Here is a 19,099-nt window from a genome sequence, read left to right as displayed (position 1 = left end):
TTTTTCGTTCGTTGTGAATTTGCTCTCTCGCAAGTAACGAATCGCAACGTCAGCGAATTTGCCCGTATCGAATTACAGCAGGTGTCGAATTACACGAGCGCCCAATGTTTTCGTATCACATTTTAAATAAAAAGCCAAAAACTCTTAAACTTTTTTATAATGAAATAATATAAATTGCTGCAACCACGGTTTTGCAACCACAGGGTTTTGCAACCCCTAAGCCACCTTTACCGCAGACACGCACGCAGCCAGAAAGTGCTAAGACGCACACACACGCGTTGCATTCAATATAACATTCCTTCGCTTGGAATTAGAACAATTTTTCATTCAATTGTTACGTCACGTGTCCTATCGCAACGTAACTATTAATTATGACGTTTTATAATATAACAATCGGGAGGAATGTGCCCACTGCCCAAGTTGGGCAGCCCAACCAAACACGAGATCAAAACATCGTGTATCAGCGTCACATTTTTACACTCTGCGCCGGCGTATGAAATAAAGGAAGACGCATGCGGTAGCATACATTCCACACGTAACAAACGAAGCAATCGTTGTGAATTTATTCTCGTGAAAAATGACGTAATGAAACTCTGGTTCTCGTGCGGCGCCATCAAACGATGTTTTTTTGGCTTCTGTCCAAGCTCGACCGGGACGATACTTTGTAATATCATATTACAATTTATGTTGGTTCCAATTTACTGATAGCGTCGCTACTTGCTCTTATATTTGCACCAATTAAAATTCACATAATCGCGATTTACCTGCATTAAACTAATCATCAGAAACAAAAATTATACACAAGCTACAGATCGTATGGAAGCGAATAAAACACGATTGTTTTCCAACAATCTCGTTTGTGATGTAACGATCGTAAAGGTTTATGCTGACGTAAATAATCGTTACATTATCCAAGATGAACATGCGTAGAAACTTGTCAGTTGCGCCACTGGCTGTAACAGTTATAAATAATTTTTTAATTAAATATTTTTTGTATGAGTTTTACATTTTGCAACAGTAGGAATTATGAAAAGCGAGACGCGTCTTTAACCGCAAACCACGTGTTCTGTAATATTTTGATTAGCGGCGCTTTTCGGCTGAATAGGAACGCATTCTCGTACGCCTTTCTCCTTGATGACGTCATAGGTGCTCGGGCTCGGGCTCGTGCCGAGCTTTTCGTTGAAGCTCGGCGCTCGGCGAACCCGAGCTTTTTCAACTTCAGCACATCCCTAATTACTATCTCCTGTAACGCCCAGTGTTGACCAAATAGATTTACCAAGTGTTTCCTGATGAAGTTCTCGGTTCTGGTCAGTTCGGGATAGTCTACGGTGGAAAACATCGGAAACGGTGCTTTGACGTTGCTATCAAAGTAGTTGACAAGCTACGGTTTCAACATAAAGAAGAAAGCCAACTACGTACTGAAGTGCAAATCTTAGAGGTATGTATCAACATCGTATAATAGGTTGGGGGAAGATGGTTCGCTTACCGCGTTTGTTTTAACGTTTGGCATCACTGAAAATGGTTTTAGTTTAAACCGAAATGTTTGGGATGAAAATCGTTTTAAACATATGGTAGGGCGGGAAAAGACACCTTTTGCACATAATATCCAAATAACAATTAACAACGGTTCATGGGAGTCGTGAGGATACGATTTTATATTTCTTTGAATGTTCTTTGTTTACTGCAAAATAGGTCGAGAAAATAGAACGAAACGGTGTCCCATCCTCTCCCCCAGAGCGTTTATTTTAATCACCGCAGATGGTTTTAGTTTTTAAAACTTAAACGTTTGAGATAAGAATCGTATCAAACATATTTTAAACGCGCAGTGCTGATTTTTCTTTTGTTTCTATCTAGTTTGTAATGTTTCAAATTTAAGCACCTGTTTAATAGAAATAAAGCATGACGTGTCTAATACGTATTACGCATCAGGGGAGTGTTCCCGTCGTTTCTACTAACTTTCCAACCGTTTCCACGCAGACACTTGACCACCCCGGTATTGTGAAGCTCTTCAATATGTTCGAAACACCGGAGCAGATATTCGTAGTGATGGAGAAGTTAAGAGGAGACATGTTGGAGATGATATTGTCAAGTGAAAGAGGAAGGCTGCCCGAACGTATCACCAAGTTTTTAATATCTCAAGTAAGTGTCTGGTGTCACGAGAACGTAATAAATTCCACGAATCTTAACCTTATCTGGTGCTACGAAAACGTAACAGACAAAAAAGTCCGACTCAGTTACAAGCACTAAAACGCTTATAACTGTCATAAATTCCGCGAATCTGACCGTGGTCTGGTGCTCCTAGATTTAGACGATTCTTGTGTGAAGAAATACAGTAAAAAATCAAGTCTAACAAATTGTATAATAAATAAATTTTGCCTAAATGACATCGTCAGTCTCTTGTTGCTGGCTAGAAAATACGTATCTTGGTTTTAAATATTTTCGGTACTAGGCAAAAGCTTTGGAATTAGCGAGACGCACTTGTTACACTTATTATAGTTTTGCTGCTCTGTCTTTGAACACTCAACACATAACTGTTGTATCGGAATCATGCAACAAGAAATAGGTTGCTGTCGCCCATTTTATTTCTACATTTAAAATAATGGCGTTAGAAATCTCCACACGTCTTTGAATTCCCGTAAATTAATAATTTCCGCCGCAACATTACACCAAAATAAAGTTGTTTATTAATTATTTCATTCATTGCAGATTCTTATTGCACTTCGTTGTCTGCACAAGCAAAATATTGTTCATTGCGATTTAAAGCCGGAAAACGTTCTTCTTTCAAGCGACGACCCTTTCCCACAGGTGAATAGCCCACTAACCGCCATTTATTTAATTTCCTTTATAATTGTTATCGTTAGCAGCTTTAGCAAAGCGCGGTTAGCCATACGCATAGCTGCTTAATTGCTTATTTACATATTACGTGTCTTTAAGCACACTTTTGATTCCATTAGAAGTGTAAATTGGAAAAAAATTTAACATAAATGGCTCGCTGTTCGCATGCTAGGTGTAGCGACCACGCTTTTTTTCCCCAAATTAATGTAAATCTGTTTTAACCATAAGCGTGTTTTAACGACTTCTTTTGTGTAAATTAGAAAAAAATTTAACATAAATGGCTCGCTGTTCGCATGCTAGGTGTAGCGACCACGCTTTCTTTCCCCAAATTAATGTAAATCTGTTTTAACCATAAGCGTGTTTTAACGACTTCTTTTGTCGCTGTCTTTTCGTTCGGTTCCGTAATCGAAGAGACAAATAACGTTGTTATTCTTATAGTTGAAGCTGTGTGACTTCGGTTTCGCGAGAATCATCGGACAGAAGTCGTTCAGAAGATCCGTCGTTGGGACGCCCGCATACCTCGCCCCTGAAGTGCTTAGGAAAGAGGTGAAACAAATGAAATGTTGTAACTTATTTATCCATGCGTGGCCAGAAAACGGATTTTCGGAAAACGACGGTCGTAAAACACGGGTGTTCTGTTTTATACACCTCGTCCCAGCTTACGAGTTACCGACTATCTTACTTTGTGGGTGAATTTTTATCCATTGTTATAACACAGCATTGATATTGAACTATTGTTGTTGTGTAACTGACAGACCTTTTGGGCAACAGCATCGACGCCGTGATGTATACGTGCGCTCGACGTAACACGTAGCATACATTAACACTTAACGTATTTATTCCCGCCTTTTTTTTGTCGAAATCCACATTTTTACTCCTGAAAAAAACGTGTACAAATATTGTTCGCCGACAGCAAAAGCTTCTTTAATTTAAACCACTTTATTTCTTCAGTGCTACAACCGTTCATTGGACATGTGGTCGGTCGGCGTTATTATTTACGTTAGCTTGTCCGGAACGTTTCCTTTCAACGAGGACGAAGATATTAATCAACAAATACAAAACGCTGCTTTCATGTATCCTCCTAACCCCTGGAGTGAGATGGGAACAGATTGTAAGTTGGATTTCTGTATTGTTTTCTTCATTAGACTTTTACCAGAGTAACTGGTTAATCGTTTATACTCGTAACGGTGAGGCAACCACAGTCGTTATAACACGAAACTTCAGAGTCACGATGTAACTTCATGGGTGATTATTTTTTAAAACAATTGCTGTTTAGTCGCTTGCTCATGGACGCACGCCTACTAATAGCAGCTTTGGGCCCGTAAGCTCTGAGCTAGAGGCAGTTGAAGTAACCCCTGCCATAGCATACCAGAAGTCTCCTGGACGAATCTTGAGTTCACACCAGTATTAATAACCGTCTTTCACCCCACAGCTGTAGATCTAATTGCATCATTACTACAAGTGAAGAAACGAAAACGGCCGAGTGTAGACAAAACACTGAGTCATATTTGGCTGCAGGTAAGAGGTTATTAAGAAACTTAACCCCCGCTTAGAGATTATCGCACAAACATTGTGCTGGTTGTTGGGGTTTGGGGTACTACTAAACTCATGTCTCCTGCTCCTGGCATGTCTTACTGTAGTACCCCATCTACATAGAATAGAAACAGGTCTGCAACATTTGGAATGAAGAATAATGTCCGTTTTGATTTCAATTCTTCTTCTTTCTTTTTACGCAAGTAGAGTAAAAAACTTTCGGAATCTCTGAAATTGTTGCAAACTGTATTTTACTCTTTTTTATGTTAGTATAAGGATGAGAAAGCAGTGAAGTAAAAAATGAAGAGCTGGTTAACAATAAAAGATTGTGCTTGCAAGATTATCAATCCCGCAAAACCTGAATATAAACACATCAATCGTGGATTAGCTCCCTTATTTACGCAAGATGTAAACAAAAAATCTTGTTACAGGATCATCAATGCTGGCCAAAATCTATTTAAATGAAACCATAAATTGTGATATAATTTCCTTCTATTTATGCGAAGGTGACTTTTCTGTGAAGAATTAAACAAAGATTTCTTGCAGGACTACCAATGCTGGCAGGATCTTCGGCAGTTGGAGAAGCAGGTTGGGAAGAGATATCTCACGCATGAAAGCGACGATGAGAGGTGGGAGAATTACCGGAGGGAACATGAGATGTGAGAATAACCTTGGAAGGTTGAGATGGGAGATCGAGCTTCGTGAACTCAGGCAGAGGCGTGCCTTTCACTGTTTTGTAAAATTATAGATGCCTGCCATGCAGTATAGTCTCTGTGCAATGTATGATGAGAACTAACTAACGTGTGTGTGCCTTCTCGGGTGGCCAATAAAACATGTAGAAAAGCTGAGATCAAGTGACGTGTTTAAGGACACCTTGTCGTATCAAATGCTCGCACTGAGACCTCGGTAGGTAATGAAGAGAATTTTTTTTGAGGAGAATTTTTGAGCCATCGTCCAGTTCAAGTTCACCTTTATCTTCTACACAGCGAACTTCAATGTGAACGTTTTGTGGAGGGTGCAAGTCCTGTGTGGTAGTTTATATAAGTTTAGTCTAAACGTAAACGTCCAAAAAAGTGTTAACACTAAGCGGGCACAAAAGGTCATTATTGGTTAAAGGCTCATCGCTGCTACCAGGACACTTAGCCACAATCACAAAGTTACATATGTGGTAACTTGTCAAAGTTACATATGTGGTAACTTGTAAAGGGGCACAAGGTGCATGAAACAGAACACATGTGTACAACATCTAACTACAATAATAAAAAATACCGTCTATGGCCTATAAGAAAGTACAGAACTGCTTGCCATTAGCAAAGCATAGATTAATAATCTTTTAGCAGTTAATCCGGCATAAAACGTAGTGTGTTTCCGTTATCCGGCCCTGTGAGGATTCTGTTCCGATGTTTCAGCTGTCACCGGGCAAGACTTAAAGAAATGTGACACATATACACTACGTTTTTATACCAGATGAGCTGCTTAAAGATTATTTACATCACACCTGGTAGCAGAAGTAACAGAATTGAGGCCCATGTGACAGCTTCACTTACATGAGCCACAACAATACATGCTAGCAAGCTAATAGAAAATATAAAACCTGAGTAAGATCAAGTCCTCCGTTCTCAAGTGATCTCATGTAGTTTGCGAGCGCACGGTTGTATTTGGTGAACCATTCTATCTGAAACGACAACAATAACTTAAGTTCTGAATTTGAGTAAATGTAACTTAATTTATCCTCACATGGCCGGATAACGACAGTCTTATAACACGGGTGTTGATAGACCTCCCACCAGCTCACGAGTTACCAGGTATGTAACCTTGTGAGTTTGGTTCCAACATATTTTTATTTTAGTCACCAGCAATAAGTCTCTCAAACAAACAAGGCCATTAGTAGACACATGGTACGTTTATATTAGGTTGGGGGAAGATGGATCACCTTCAGCACATAATATCCAAATATCCTGATCGTGTTTTAAACAATTAACAATGGTCTAGGGAGTTGACTTGTGAGGATACCGTTTTAGAATAATTCTTTAAATTTTCTTTGTTTACTACTAAATGAGAAGAGAAAATAATAATAGGTGTCCCATCTTCCCCCAACCTACTATATAAAGAAACAAATACATACAAATGATACAAACCTCTTTTGGAGACATGTTCCCTCTTACATCAGTAGGCAACACACTTCCAAACTCCCAACGTAAAGCGCGGATCTTTTGTAATCGGTTGTATCTGGATTGGATATTATTATAAAACTTTATAATTATAACCATTTAGTTTGTTTAACCATGTCCATTTTAAAAAGCATGAATAAATATGGATTACAATTTTGAACAGTTTGTGTCATAGATAGAAAAGAAAAGAATTATGTTGGGAATTTATGTGGCCAACATACACCAATTTTTATATATATATATATTATTGCCGACAAACTAGACAACCCATTAGTGGCCACTGGGTTAGAGCAATTGTTGTTAAGTGTCTTGCCCAAGAACACATAGGCAAACAACAGTTGCATCGAGGAGCCTTGAAGCCATTACCTCTGGATGCGTAGCAAACCATCAACCCAGGCATACATACGGATACATAGCGTAAAAGAACATAAGAATATATTTGTAACTCACAAATAAGCGAGCAAACATCTTTTGTTTCGTTGCAAACTGTCGTGTCGTATTTGAACAGCAGTTAAAGAGGTTTGGTCGGAATCGTTTTGTACAAGTTGAGCGCTGAAACAACAGTAGAATAATTGCATTGTATATGTAATAAAGTGGGGAAAGATAGAAAACCTTTTTATTTCATTTTCTTCTCCCATTTGGTAGTAAACAATGAACATTAAATGAATTATAAAACCGTATCCTTACGACTCTCATAGTCTTTTGTTAATTGATTAAACACAATCCGCATTATTGGATATTAATCATGTGCTAAAGGTGTCCCATCTTACCCCACACACAACATAATGTACTTACACATCTTGTTGGTTGGCTTCGTACAAAACTTGCATTTCTTCCAAGACTTGTCGAACACCATCTTCCTATTGATAAAGAAGGAAATTAATAAACTTCTTGACGTTGTATGACACAATTCGGTGAAAATTAAGTCAATAAGTTAGAAGGGGAAACTGCATTGTTGGACCTTGTGCAACTGTTATAACACAGATGTTTTGTTTTATACACTTTGTGCCAGCTAATGAGTTACCACGTTTTGTGTTTTTTTAAAAACAATTTAGACAACTCATTAGTGAACAAAAACATGTCCTACTAATTGTATAATAACATATATAGATATATTTCACGTAAATGAGATCGTCAGTTTTGTATTTAAACACTAAAACACCAACACAGGCCTTTAAACCTGGAACATCTTTACTTTTACCGGCTGTTTAGAGAAATAGAAACATTACTTACATTGTATGGACTAAGTGAGCCTTCTCTGGTTCGATGAACTTCACGTATTAAATCCAAGGCTTTCTCACCAAACATTATAAACTGTTCACCTAATTTAACCCAAATATCTGTTAAAATGCGAACACCGATTAATACTGCGGCAAAGATTCGGAAAAGGGAACATTTTGGCAAGAATGGAAAGAAATACTAATTTAAATCTAAATGAACTGAGGTATTAGATACATAAGCGCAATAGGGGAAATTAAAACAGAAATTTTAGGAAACCTTTTAAAAGGCAGGCAAGTAAGCAGTTGTGTAAGAAGAAAGACACCGCCTATACAGAATAAAATAAGTCAGCAACATTTGCATTGTAAATTAATAGTCAGTTGCGATTTAAATTTATAAAAAAAAGTACTTTAGTCCGTGGCTTTAAAAGCTGTGTAAGAGGTGACGCACCAAAGGACAATAAAAGTAGTGCAGAGTTGGCTAACACCAGCTTATAGTTTAGCTTTATATACAAATAACGCCAGCATCTTCAGAATGGTCGCAGTTGGCCACACCCCAACCAGTATGCGCGCAGTTGAGCAGTGAAATTTCTCCTCCGCGGCACCGTAGGTCATCTAGGTACACTGGGCCACTTCCACGGCCAAAGTAAGCCCTTAAGAAAGCACGTCGTGCACGCTTGTACCCAGCCATCTTACACACTATATTTGCATCCTTCACGTCCCATCGATCGTCACACACCGTCCCCCATACACCACCAGGTTTACGAATCTCAACCCGACCTCGTTTAAGTTGTCCATCACGGTCGTTCACCAAACGAACCTCAAGGGAGTTTTCTAAACCATTAAAACAAAATTTAAAAAAGGTAAATAAAAATTGTAACAAATTTAATTAAATAAGTAAAATTATACGATGTGGTTATGTAGTTGCATTTTGAACTACTTTTCAAAGCAGGTCTATTTTTATTCTATATTGGTAAGGTCCAGCGTAGTACGCCATCGATCCTAGGATTCAGGCCAAGATTGGCCCATTACCTCAACACCTAGTGTGCGGACAGCACAACCTTACCAGATGTTAAAGTCTGCCACTTCCCTGAAGGGTAGGTGACAAAGGCTTTTTGATAAAAAAATTATCACACAAAAAGTTGAAATAATGGTAATGGATGGGAGATCTGATCATGTTCAATAATTCAATGAGCCATCTTACCTGTTATTGGCTGGTAATGTTCGAACGTATTGTTTTCATTAAACACAACAGGGTTAACTACTTGCTGGTTGCACTGGGTAGGACTTCCTCTTCTAGATGGATCAACTATCTTGTACATTCTACCACCAAACACCTCTTTATTTGGTTGGTTGGTAGTTAGAAAGTAAACCTCACCTTTATTTTGGTGAAAGTGCAATTAGAAATGATAATAGTCCTAAAATAATCACGTTGAATGTAATGAATGAATAAACTTTATTTTTTTAGATTATTTTTAAAATTTCATTAGTAGTTTAATTTGTTCTGATATATTTACCCTATTAAGTGAATAAAGGCTCTTAGTTGAATAGTATGTACTGCAAATATAACTTAAAATAGAGTTATCATGTTACAAATCTAATTACTGAGGGCGTAACTAATTTAAGTTACTATCACCTAAAAGTTTTTTCTAAATAGATTATTTTTTGTAGAATATTTTGTGATTTGTTTGCAATTTATGTGCTGAACCCTGTGAAGACCCTCTGAAACTGCTGTTAGGATCCCAGTTTAGGAATCACTGGTTTAAAAGCTTCCACCTTAGAGTTTCCTTCTAAACCACACTGTTATCCAATCCAACGCTCACCTCTCTCATCCTCAACAAATGATGAAATATATCTGAAGTAAGAACCCGTCAACCCGTTCCCCACACAATAGTCATTCCCTCCCATGCAAATGTTACGCTTAATCCAACCATTAGATTGCTCACGAAGGTAAAATAAACGACTGTAATAAAAGAAGTAATAATTATTAATTAATTTAAATTAAATACTGAACAAATGCAGGAAAATATAATTTATAAATATTCTAAATGGAGTGATCAAGTCTAAACTGAACACTTTACTGTAATTATTGAAGTAAATAATAAATATCTTATAAAATTAAATATTTAACAAATGCAGTAAAAAATTAAAATTCTATATGGGTTGTCAAAAATGCTAAATTAAACACAAACAATGAAGTTGTATTCAATACAGTATTCTAATTTATTTGTAATGTCCTTAAAATAAGACATATAATTTAGGCCAGTTTAGTGAAAATATAAACCAATCAGCAAAAACTGGTTGTTACAAAATATACATTTGGTATATATGGTAAAAATGTACCTTCAAATTAAACATATTTACCCGTTAAACCAGTCGGCAAAAATGTAGAGTCCGTTAAGATTAGGTGAATCACAGCCTCTGTAAACGTAACCACCTGTGATGGAACGACCGACGTTGTGGTCATATACATGAATGGGTTCAACATTGTCAGCTGGGATGAAAATATGAGACAGCTTATATGCCAATGCCATAATTCAAAACTATAGGGAAGGTAGGGAGAGTTAGGCACATAAGCTAAAGGTGGCTGTACACAGTATCCGGTAGGCAAATTCGCCTGCGAAGTCGCATGCAAACCCATTACCGAGTTCCGCATGCGGCAGCAAAATCCGGACAAAACAGACAAAATGGACGAATTCTGGATACTGTGTACAGCCACCTTAAGTCAGTTTCTGTATGTAATGTCTATGCATGCATGTTTAACAGTGTGGCACAGTGTGTCTGACTCTAGTGTATAAAACAACACTTGGTTTATAAAGATTGTCATCAGCATTTTTAGCTGGGGTAAAAAAACAGATTATATGCCACTTGTTAATTGTTTGGAAGATGGTGGGTATTTTTATAGAAAGGTGGGAAAGATGGGACAGTTTCTCGTTCCACTTGGTAGCAAACGAAAAACATTTAAAGGATTATAAAACCGTATCCTCAAGACTCCCATAGACCGTTGTTAATTGTTAAAAAAAGATTCAGAATATTTGGACATTACATACTAGAAGTGTCCCATCTCCCCCACCCTACTATATATTAGCTGACATTCGGTAAATAACATCCACTCACGATATCGAATACAAGATTTTCTGAAGCAAGCGTGTCCTTCTAATTGGTTCCAGCCATAGTTTCCACCACTAACAACAATATCAACTTCCTCAAAATCATCCTGGCCCACATCACCACAGAATATTCGACCAAAACCAGCGCCTGTAAAAGTAAGTTACATATTGACACCCTCTATTCTACAACTACGTGGGTGGTCTTACAGCAATACAGCATGGCATGGAAATTATGCCAGGATTGGCCCACTACCACAAAATGATAACTTAAAGTACAGCTGTAAACTAATGTAAAATTATGGGAGCAAAACTATTTTAGGTTGTTGCCTTTATGATTTAATAATTTGCTTGTTTTTTGAAAAATATTTTAAAATAGAGATTAAAAAAAATGTTTAAGCTGCCCTTTAGGGAATTTCTGGATGTTTGCTTAAAAAACGTTTTAAAATCACCATTTTTTTGTTAATTTTAAAATTTACCTACTCTCATACAAAACCATAGAAAACAACCCATCAGTGGCTTGGTCTTAATGAATGTAATTTGTTTTATTTCAGCGTCGCCAATGAAGTACAGTCATTTTAACACAAGTGCAATGTAACGTAATGACTATTCTGGTAAAACCTTCATACAGTTTACACAAAACCATAGAAAACAATTCACTCACCAGTGGTTGGGTCTCCACGATCCAAGGCACATTTCCATGGGTTGCGTAAACCATAAGCAAATATTTCCTCTCGTACATTAGGGTCAGATACATACGGGTTATCATGGGGAATGGTGTACGTTGTGTTCGTTGAATCCACGTCAATACGAAGTGCTTTGCCAAGAAGTACTTTTCTAAGTGTTAATATCTTTATTTTGGTATAAGTTTTAGTAAATGTAATATTGTGTACTTGTGTTGCATTTAAATAAATAAAAACCAAATTGGAATTGAAATTTAATAGAAAATATAAACAGATTCATCACTTTCAATATAAAAGTAACAGATAAAAGTTAAGTCCAATTAATTGTATAATAAAATATATAAATTTCACCTAAATGGCATCGTCAGTCTCTTATTTAAATAGAGGTGTTTTACTGTATTTCTTCACACAAGAATCGTCCAACTCTATGAGCACCAGATCAGGGTCGGAATTTGTTACATGTATTTTTAGTGATTTTACTTTTGATCGTTGAAAATAAAACGAGTAACACTGTTTGTTAGCAGTCGGATAAACTATACAACCTATTGGTATAGCGCCAACATATAATAGTATCAAAAACACTGTTAAATAGAAGAGGAATTTATTACAGTTATCTTACTTATTCTGAGAATTTCCCCATGGGTCTCCTGCTTTCCCTCCATCACCAGTGAAAAGATATAGCAACCCTTCATGGAATAATATGTTTCCACCATTATGGTTAAACGCTGGCTGCCTGATGTCCAATATGACTTTCTCACTGGATGCGTTCGCCATGTTCATGTCGTTTGTAGAGACCTGTATTCGGTGGCAACAATTTGATAAAATTTCAGGGGTGCAACAATAATATGTTGGTAGCATGAGTATGTTGTTACTTTCACCTTTGCCTATATATATATATATAGGCAAAGGCGAAACTAGAGGGGCTGTTTTGCTGTCATGGCAGCCCTTTTTTTCCGCAAACACGCATGCAGCCAGAAAGAGCGTTTCATAATATAACAATTGGGAGGAAAGTGACCACTGCCTATAACCAACCACAAGATCAGAACATTGTGTATGAGCGTCACATTTGTTTTCTCTGCGCTGACTTAGAAAATAAAGAATGTCTTTATAATAATGTAATATTCTTTTTAATTTACTGCATAAAGTAGTATAGCTACACAATCAATAAAGCGATTACTATAACGTGTCAGAGTCTGAGACGAACGTTGACAGGACGTAAATATCTATCTTTAATGACAGTTCACAGTTCTCTTTTGAACGCGCTGCTTCTGCCGCAGTATATATTGTATACAATGGGTAATATTTCTCAGTATAGCCTTGCATACCCTGCACCACATAAAACAACGCCCTATATTCACTTGGTTAAACATGATTTTTGTCTGTTACTTTTTTGTAGCACCAGATCCTTACTGTAAGCCCAAAGTTTTTAAATAGACTTACTGTGAATTCACTAAGTGTGGTCCCGTGTCCCCTCCTTAGTCTCCTGGTGTAGTAAATATAGAAACGACCGTTCTCACGAAACTGTGGATGGAACGCGATATCTAGAAGTCCTCGCTCATCATATGTTCTGGAACGAACGTAATATTATGAAGTTTTAAATATAAAGTAAAGACAGAAGGATTAAAGAAAGGGAAAAACAATTCAATTGGACTTACTGTTAAACCACATATAATGCAACACTTGGGGCTATAGACGTATCTGTGAGGACCTGTTTGTTGTAGCGGCTGTTACACCTTATATAAAAAAATTATGGCATTGGGGGTATGGCATACTCAAATAAAAAGTCTTTAAAAAATTAAAAAAAAGTTTTATAATTGTAAAGTAAAAAAAGTAATATTATTTAATTATTTATAAATAATTTTAAGCGTATAATGCTAACCTTGGTCGAGCAAACACACTCGGTCTCCAATCCATAAACGGAGGATAAACCTTTGTAAAGTTGGAAAGGTAAATCCAAATAACTCCTCTCTGCTCAACAACGAACATCCTGATATATTTCAAGTTTTATTATTTGTAATGTAATGTAAGTGAATGTAACTTACTTTATCCTCGCTTGGCCGGAAAACTACAGTCGTTATCTCACGGGTTTAACACCTCGTGCCAGCTTACGAGTTGCCAAGTATGTTATTTTGTGGGTAATTATTTTTTGGGGGATTTTTTCATTTTTTTATGTATGGCTGATAATTTAGACAACCCATTAGCGACCACTGGGTTGGAGCAATTGCCTTAAGTGTCTTGCCCAAGGACACATACGCCCACAATGGTAGCAGCGACGAGTCTTGAACCCATTAACTCTGGGTTACAGGCAGGCGCGCTAACCACTATGCCACGGCGCTGGTATTTTATCAATTATTTCATATTTAAAACTCTAAAAATAAATTACTCCAGTATTACGTATAAGGATTGCTGCAACAGTAAACAGAAATAAAAGATCAATGTTTGAGCATGGACAGTACTAGTAGACACCTGGGGTTTCTGGCAGTACTATCGAATAACCAGTGTGAATAACATGAAGACAATATAGCAGTGTAGTGACTCTAATGAGGCATGATATAAAAAATCCTAATACTGCCATTTTTCATCCAAACACTGCATTTTACACCTTGATTGGCATATCATATAATTTTAGTACAACTGCCTTGATTTACTCTTAGTGGATTCACTACAATAGATTTATCTTTGATTCCTTATGGTAAAAAAAACACAGATAGTGTTTTTTTATTAAAATGAAAAGATAGCAGGTACCTATGTGTTCCATCATTTGAGGGTTTGGCAGAGGTTGACGTGTAAAAATTATTCGCTACTTCTTGTACACAAAGTACATCACAGTTGGCTACAAAAAAAAATTTTTTTTAATTGCAAATATTTATATATATATATAATCTATGTTTACGGTTTAAAAAAATGGTTAGTTAGTCAAACACTAAATAATTGAAAGAAATTAATGCCAAAAATCATAAAATAATTGATGATATACAGGTTGAGGAATACCTGGATAAACTATGATAATCAGAAACCTAAGGTATGTAACATGGTAACACAGTAGCGATCAGGATCAATTGCTATGAAATACGTAACGGACAAAAATAAATCATCCAACAAAAAATTTAATTAACAACGTTAAAATTTTGTAAAAAAAAGATTTTCATATAATGATAAAATATTGTAAAAAATAGAAGCAAAGGGAACTTTTACCGTCAGAAGTTAAGTTTCCTAGATTTGTAGTACGTGTGTCACTGATTAGTGTATCAGGGTAGCAGTATGTGGAGTTCTGATAAGAAACCACCCCAGACTGCGAGTCAAGAGTCAAAAGTGAGGTAAGATGACTGCAGTTTTGGTTGAATTCATTAAGATATGTTGGGCACAAGGAGGGGAAGGTTTTGGGAGCTGAACTTCCTTCTGCATCGTACAAGTGAGCCGCGTATGGTGAACAAACCTGGAAGTATATGTGTATAAGTGACAAGTGTAAGTAGGGATGCACAATACAGAGTTTGAAATCTGTGAGATTATTACCCAACTATTACAAAAATAAATCCTCTGTAATGTGCTTGCCTAGCTGTTGGAAAAGGGAATAGATGACCCAAAAAAAACAGAGTTAATATTTCAAAAAAACATATCGAATTTTTCTAACCATGCATATTGGCAAAAAAATCTTGTTAATGGAAAAGTTGTTAAATTTTACATAGGAAAATTTTAAACTGAAGTTGCCAAATGCTTGATCGCAATACTAGGATAATTTGCACAAACCTGACAGAGAATGTTTTGAATAAAGTTCACACACTCATTGGTTTCATTCACTGATAAAGAATTCATAATCTCATTGAATCTTGCATTAATAGCAGCATCTTCATTGCAACAACCAAAGTTTTGATATTCAAGGCATAAATTGAACGTCTCTTCAGGCCTGCGTGTGATATGGACAGAATGAATGAAGGAATATAACTAACTTGTCTCCATACACCAGGTAACAGAAGTTATTACAACTCAGGTGTTTTGTTTTATACACCTCACTATACTGCAGTACCAACTAAACTAACTGGTGACTGTGCGTACAACACGACACAACAAAAGCGTTAAGCGCCTGAATGTTATCGAGGCGAGACGAGTTAGCGGTAAACTACTACCACAATAAGCTTGTTTGTAAATGCAGTGACTAAGAGCTGCTTATAAACTTGGAGATAAATCATAATCATATAATTTTACCCTTGTTTCAAACGTTAGGATGACATGGCATTCCATGGCACACGACACAAATGACACATAAGATAAAAGGTTAAAACTTAAACCTACGTGAATGGAGCTTGCGTATCAATGCATTGTGGATGGGAATAACAGGTTGGGATGAGAAAAGAAAGTAAAACCAACAATTTCAACATAATTTACTAACTATAAGGTGCTATATCATCTAAATTTCATATAAAAGTTACAAGTTTGTATAGAATAAATGAAAACATATGAAACACTAACAGTGACATATATAAAGTGAGTGTGGTATTACCGTATTAATGTATATATATAATATTGTATATAAATATTTAGAAAATACTATAAAATACAAAGAAATAGATTACATTTAATTACACGTACCAGTTAAAAGATATTTATATATTGCAACTTGTTGAGCACATCATATGGTAGCAAGACACTTTACAATGAAGTTATGTTGTCTTTACTTTATAATATTTAATATTCATGCTGTCAAATCACAGTTGCCTATTGCAATGCTTTTCCATCGAAATTAATAAACAGGTTTTGAACAACACTAAAACAAGCTTACAACAATTTAAAAACATAATAATATACACAAAACTTTTAACCTGTCTAAAAAATATTGGGATTTAAAAATTATTTTCATGTTTTTTCTTTAATAGTTCATAAATTTGGAAAAGATACTTTTCGTCCCAAAATATCGCTTGCGTTTGGGGAATTGTTTTCAGTTGACGTATTCAGCTCACTGATGATGTCAGATGTTTTAATGTCCGCGAGATCAGAAGTCCGGATGTCACTTGGCTCCGACATCTGGAAAGAGCTCTCAGTGCTCATCCGGAACTTTCGATGGAGTTTTTCATGAGATAAGGACTGGGATCGACTAGGAGGACGCGGTTTGATCCTTGGCTCCGATGCAAGAGATCGGATCACTGGGGAATCGGAAGAAGGAGCAGGAACAGGGAGGTCATGAGCGAAGAGCGTCGTGGCAACAGATGCCGAGTCATCAGTTGGTTTGGAATCATTTTCAACTGCTGATGATTCTTGTCGTGGTGATGGGTGTTTAGAGGTTTCAAATGAGTCTTCATAACTCTCCTCACTTGCGTGTTTAGTTTTAGACTGGTTTACTGTGAATGTTGCAAACTGTGGGGATGTTATGTCCTTACGTAAATCATCCATTGTCATTTCTCTTGGTGTAGTTGCGAAGGTGGCACTTGGTGAAACATCTGAGATTGTATGCTGCGGTGAAACATCCACAGTTAAATGATTTGTAACTTCATTAGTTGTTTGCTCCGCCTCACTCACTGCATCAAGAACAGTGGGTTGAGGAGACATCTCGAACGTTGTCAAAACAGATGTTGTTCTTTCATATGACCATGACTTTTCATCATCAAAGTCATCGGAGTAAGTGTAGTTTCCAGTTGAGTTCTCCTTCTCTTCCTGAGCGGTAGGGAGTCTTATTTCAATGCTCTGTCTGCTCTGTGCTCTAGGGGAAGATATTTCTCTCACTATTACAAGATCTTCCAACCCCAAACCAATATTCCTTGTCTTCTTCATTTGATCTTCTTGTCCAGAAGAGTCAGCATCTTTTAAATAAGATGGATCATCGTTTATAACCTCTGCTATTTCTGGCTCCGGTGTTATCTCCCTGTCAATAATACCCATTTCTCGCTTTGGTTTTGTTCCACTTTTCTTTTTTAATCTTCCGGAAGCAGGTTTCTTTTTCAATGGAACATGCTTCCTTGGTTTAGGAGCAGTACTTGAAAGCCTGTGCTCTTCAGTTGTTGTCAAAGCCATTCTAAGTCTCAGTGACTTTGTTAACCCATACTGCAATGGATACTTCTTGTTTGACTTTGTAAGTTTAGCAGAAGTAGTCGGCCTGTCTTTATGAGTAGCACCGCTTCTTGGCTTTAGTAAACAAGATTGTTGCAAATCTTGTTTCATTCCTTTATCTTCCGAAACTTTTCTTACGTCCAATTCAGTTTCTTTACCAATACTTAATTGAAGAACCTCTCTAACCAAAGCACTGAGGATGGGGTATTGTTTTAAAGCTATAATGTCCGTTTGAGTTGCCTCAGTATTTCGATCTGCATATGTTTCTATTGATATTAATTTTCCTTTTGTGTTATGAAGTGTGGGTTTTGGTGGTTCTTGTTTTAATGTAATAGGATCATTTTTTTCACCTTCACTTGTCTTGGTGGATACCGACATTGCTGTAGATGCATCTTTTGTCTTGGGTGTTTCAAATGCATCACCAGAAGCCTTTTTATTACTTGGCTCAGCTTTATAATAAAGAGGTGGAGGGGTTATCACATTTTCAACTGTGGAGAGTGGCATGACATCCACATTCTTCACAGCTATATTAGATGTCAATTCTTGAACTGTATAACTTATGGGCACAGATGCTAAATGAGGAAGCATTGAATGACCAAGACTTGTTAGCTTATAAGCTATTTTTAAAGCACCCACACATGCATTTGCATAGTTTATTATAGGTACTGTTAGATTTTCCCCATGACAAGTTGCTTGGTGTAGACTATTAGTCTGCAGGTCGCCTAATACTCTTTTAATTGAGTCTTTTAGCTCAATGGAGGTTGACCCGATGCATTTCTGCTCATCCCCACCTTTGTCCAACACTACAACATAAACTGGGGTTTTTAAAAGCTTCTCATACACCTCTGTTGGGCTCATTTTAAACAAACATGATTTCCCTTTCGTAAACTTATAAACATTTCCATGCAAGAGTGTTGTTGGCTTCTCAGCATACAGTAAGATGGTAGGAAAGTCAAGAAATGCAACAGCTATGTATGGTACAAAGCATTTCACTCGATTTCGTAAATTCAAGCAATCAATTGCAACTTCGAAACAGAAAACGGATTCCATTTTTGCTAATTTAACACCTTTAAAAAAAGCATAAAAATTATTAAATCAATTGCATTTAATGAGAATTGTAATAATCATAGCGTAATTCTTAACAAGAGTATAGTAGCAAAAAAGTAATGAAGGAATGCAACTTGCTTTATCCTTGCATGGTCGGGCAACAACAGTCGTTATAACACGGGTGCTCGGTTTCATACACCTCTTGCCAGCTTACGAGTTACCAAGTGTGTAACATTGTGGGTGATTGTTAATGCTTAGAGAATGCTGGAGCAGGCTGCTGCTAAACCAGTTTGGCAAGTTTCCATGTATCTGGCTGGCCGACGATCTTACTTAACCAGTTCGACCAGGCAGGCTGCGCCATGTACAGTAAAACAGCATACGGAACAACAACAACAACGCGTGCTAATATTCACTAAAATGAATAAACGCAAAAATTTGTAAAGTGTTTTTGGACACGCTTCGTTGAA

At 36.9% G+C, this 19,099-nt stretch overlaps 4 protein-coding genes across 4 annotated transcripts in view; 1 reads left to right on the top strand and 3 right to left on the bottom strand.

The window, feature by feature from the left end:
• LOC149737145 (serine/threonine-protein kinase D3-like) overlaps window positions 1-5,216 on the top strand; it is a 14,354-nt gene extending 9,138 nt beyond the window's left edge. The window contains exons 14-20 of the mRNA XM_089877232.1: window positions 1,271-1,438; window positions 1,978-2,139; window positions 2,707-2,805; window positions 3,274-3,381; window positions 3,787-3,946; window positions 4,268-4,353; window positions 4,915-5,216. Of these exons, the coding sequence (XP_089733358.1) occupies window positions 1,271-1,438; window positions 1,978-2,139; window positions 2,707-2,805; window positions 3,274-3,381; window positions 3,787-3,946; window positions 4,268-4,353; window positions 4,915-5,031 (900 nt within the window). The 3' untranslated portion in view covers window positions 5,032-5,216. The remainder of the gene's footprint in view (window positions 1-1,270; window positions 1,439-1,977; window positions 2,140-2,706; window positions 2,806-3,273; window positions 3,382-3,786; window positions 3,947-4,267; window positions 4,354-4,914) is intronic.
• LOC149737144 (DNA replication complex GINS protein PSF1-like) lies at window positions 4,596-7,901 on the bottom strand. Its single transcript, XM_089877243.1, has 6 exons — window positions 7,773-7,901; window positions 7,335-7,399; window positions 6,990-7,091; window positions 6,507-6,597; window positions 5,963-6,043; window positions 4,596-5,392 (listed from the first exon to the last, which is right to left on the bottom strand). Exons 1-6 carry the CDS (start codon window positions 7,845-7,847, stop codon window positions 5,219-5,221), a joined length of 588 nt encoding a protein of 195 aa, XP_089733369.1. The 5' UTR covers window positions 7,848-7,901; the 3' UTR covers window positions 4,596-5,218.
• LOC149737143 (HHIP-like protein 1) lies at window positions 7,879-15,956 on the bottom strand. The gene is made up of 13 exons (XM_089877234.1): window positions 15,837-15,956; window positions 15,294-15,450; window positions 14,742-14,982; window positions 14,292-14,379; window positions 13,426-13,533; window positions 12,987-13,113; window positions 12,166-12,341; window positions 11,528-11,700; window positions 10,874-11,014; window positions 10,121-10,250; window positions 9,580-9,719; window positions 8,961-9,134; window positions 7,879-8,590 (listed from the first exon to the last, which is right to left on the bottom strand). Exons 1-13 carry the CDS (start codon window positions 15,920-15,922, stop codon window positions 8,262-8,264), a joined length of 2,070 nt encoding a protein of 689 aa, XP_089733360.1. The 5' UTR covers window positions 15,923-15,956; the 3' UTR covers window positions 7,879-8,261.
• Window positions 15,736-19,099, bottom strand: LOC149737142 (uncharacterized). The gene has a single exon (XM_089877233.1). It carries the CDS (start codon window positions 18,633-18,635, stop codon window positions 16,419-16,421), a length of 2,217 nt encoding a protein of 738 aa, XP_089733359.1. The 5' UTR covers window positions 18,636-19,099; the 3' UTR covers window positions 15,736-16,418.

Source organism: Ciona robusta, chromosome 4 (assembly GCF_009617815.1).
Source record: "Ciona robusta chromosome 4, ASM961781v2".
Classification (NCBI taxonomy): Eukaryota; Metazoa; Chordata; class Ascidiacea; order Phlebobranchia; family Cionidae; genus Ciona; species Ciona robusta.
Note: the sequence above shows the minus strand (reverse complement) of the source record. Positions and strands in the feature narration are given on the sequence as shown.

What these genes read in the sequence shown, in the direction of transcription:
- LOC149737144 (XM_089877243.1), bottom strand. Translation starts at nt 7,847, where the DNA reads ATGTTTGGTGAGAAAGCCTTGGATTTAATACGTGAAGTTCATCGAACC. An exon ending in GCTCACTTAGTCCATACAAT is followed by an intron (nt 7,400 to 7,772) that starts GTAAGTAATGTT and finishes CTTTATCAATAG; the next exon opens with GAAGATGGTGTTCGACAAGT. An exon ending in GAAGCCAACCAACAAGATGT is followed by an intron (nt 7,092 to 7,334) that starts GTAAGTACATTA and finishes CTGTTGTTTCAG; the next exon opens with CGCTCAACTTGTACAAAACG.
- LOC149737143 (XM_089877234.1), bottom strand. Translation starts at nt 15,922, where the DNA reads ATGTTGAAATTGTTGGTTTTACTTTCTTTTCTCATCCCAACCTGTTAT. An exon ending in TGGGGAAATTCTCAGAATAA is followed by an intron (nt 11,701 to 12,165) that starts GTAAGATAACTG and finishes ATTAACACTTAG; the next exon opens with AAAAGTACTTCTTGGCAAAG. An exon ending in ATTTGTTGAGGATGAGAGAG is followed by an intron (nt 9,135 to 9,579) that starts GTGAGCGTTGGA and finishes ACCAAAATAAAG; the next exon opens with GTGAGGTTTACTTTCTAACT.
- LOC149737142 (XM_089877233.1), bottom strand. Translation starts at nt 18,635, where the DNA reads ATGGAATCCGTTTTCTGTTTCGAAGTTGCAATTGATTGCTTGAATTTA.